This window comes from Galeopterus variegatus, unplaced genomic scaffold (assembly GCF_000696425.1).
Source record: "Galeopterus variegatus unplaced genomic scaffold, G_variegatus-3.0.2 Scaffold3444, whole genome shotgun sequence".
NCBI classification, from domain to species: domain Eukaryota; kingdom Metazoa; phylum Chordata; class Mammalia; order Dermoptera; family Cynocephalidae; genus Galeopterus; species Galeopterus variegatus.
The window spans coordinates 303521-304135 of record NW_007729555.1 but is presented as its reverse complement, the minus strand read 5'-3'; the positions used below and the strand labels follow the sequence as shown (position 1 = coordinate 304135).

Sequence of the window (615 nt, the reverse complement as noted above, 5' to 3'; positions counted from 1 at the left end):
CCCCGCCGGCCCGCGCCCCGCCCCCCTCGCTCGGCGGACGTCAGGGGCGTGGCCCGCTCTGAGCGCCGAGGCTTTGGAGCCTGCGCAGTCGTGGGATGCCGGGCCGCAGCCGCGTGACCCCTGCGGACCACTTTACCCACGTGAGCCTCGGGTTCCTGCGCCTCTGCAGCGGATTGTGGTTGGGTGGGCGCCGCGTGGAGCAAGTTAGCACGCTTGGAAAGCTTGTATTTCGAAGGAAGCTTCCGGGTTGGGGGTGGAGGACCGAGCGCTGCCCAGAAACCTGTGTGGCCTCCGCAAGGTCGTGAGCCACCATTCCTGCTTTCTTTTACTGCTTCCGTCTTTTCGATTCAGGTCCTTCGGTTCAGATGTTCATGTCGCGCCCTACCCTAGATCTTTCTGCCCTCCTAAACTGAAACCGACTTTTCTGCACTCCTAACCCATGTCAACTGGGAAGTACGTGGTTTGGGCGGAAGGAAGGAAGCTCTTCCAATAAATAGCCTTCCTCGGAATATCAAATGCCATACTACCTGGGGCCCTTTCAAAACGGGCGAGGCTGTAAAGCGTAGGTCAGAGGCAGTGTTCCCGGAGGGAGAATGTCCAAAACACTTCTACCGA

The 615-nt window shown here is 59.7% G+C and overlaps 1 protein-coding gene across 1 annotated transcript in view; it reads right to left on the bottom strand.

Annotated features, from left to right (window-relative positions):
• The window catches only part of OTUD1 (OTU deubiquitinase 1), a 3395-nt gene extending 3082 nt beyond the window's left edge, over positions 1-313 (bottom strand). The window contains exon 1 of the mRNA XM_008585077.1: positions 141-313. Coding sequence (XP_008583299.1) covers positions 141-313 — 173 coding nt within the window. The remainder of the gene's footprint in view (positions 1-140) is intronic.
• Between the last annotated feature and the right edge of the window lie 302 nt (positions 314-615).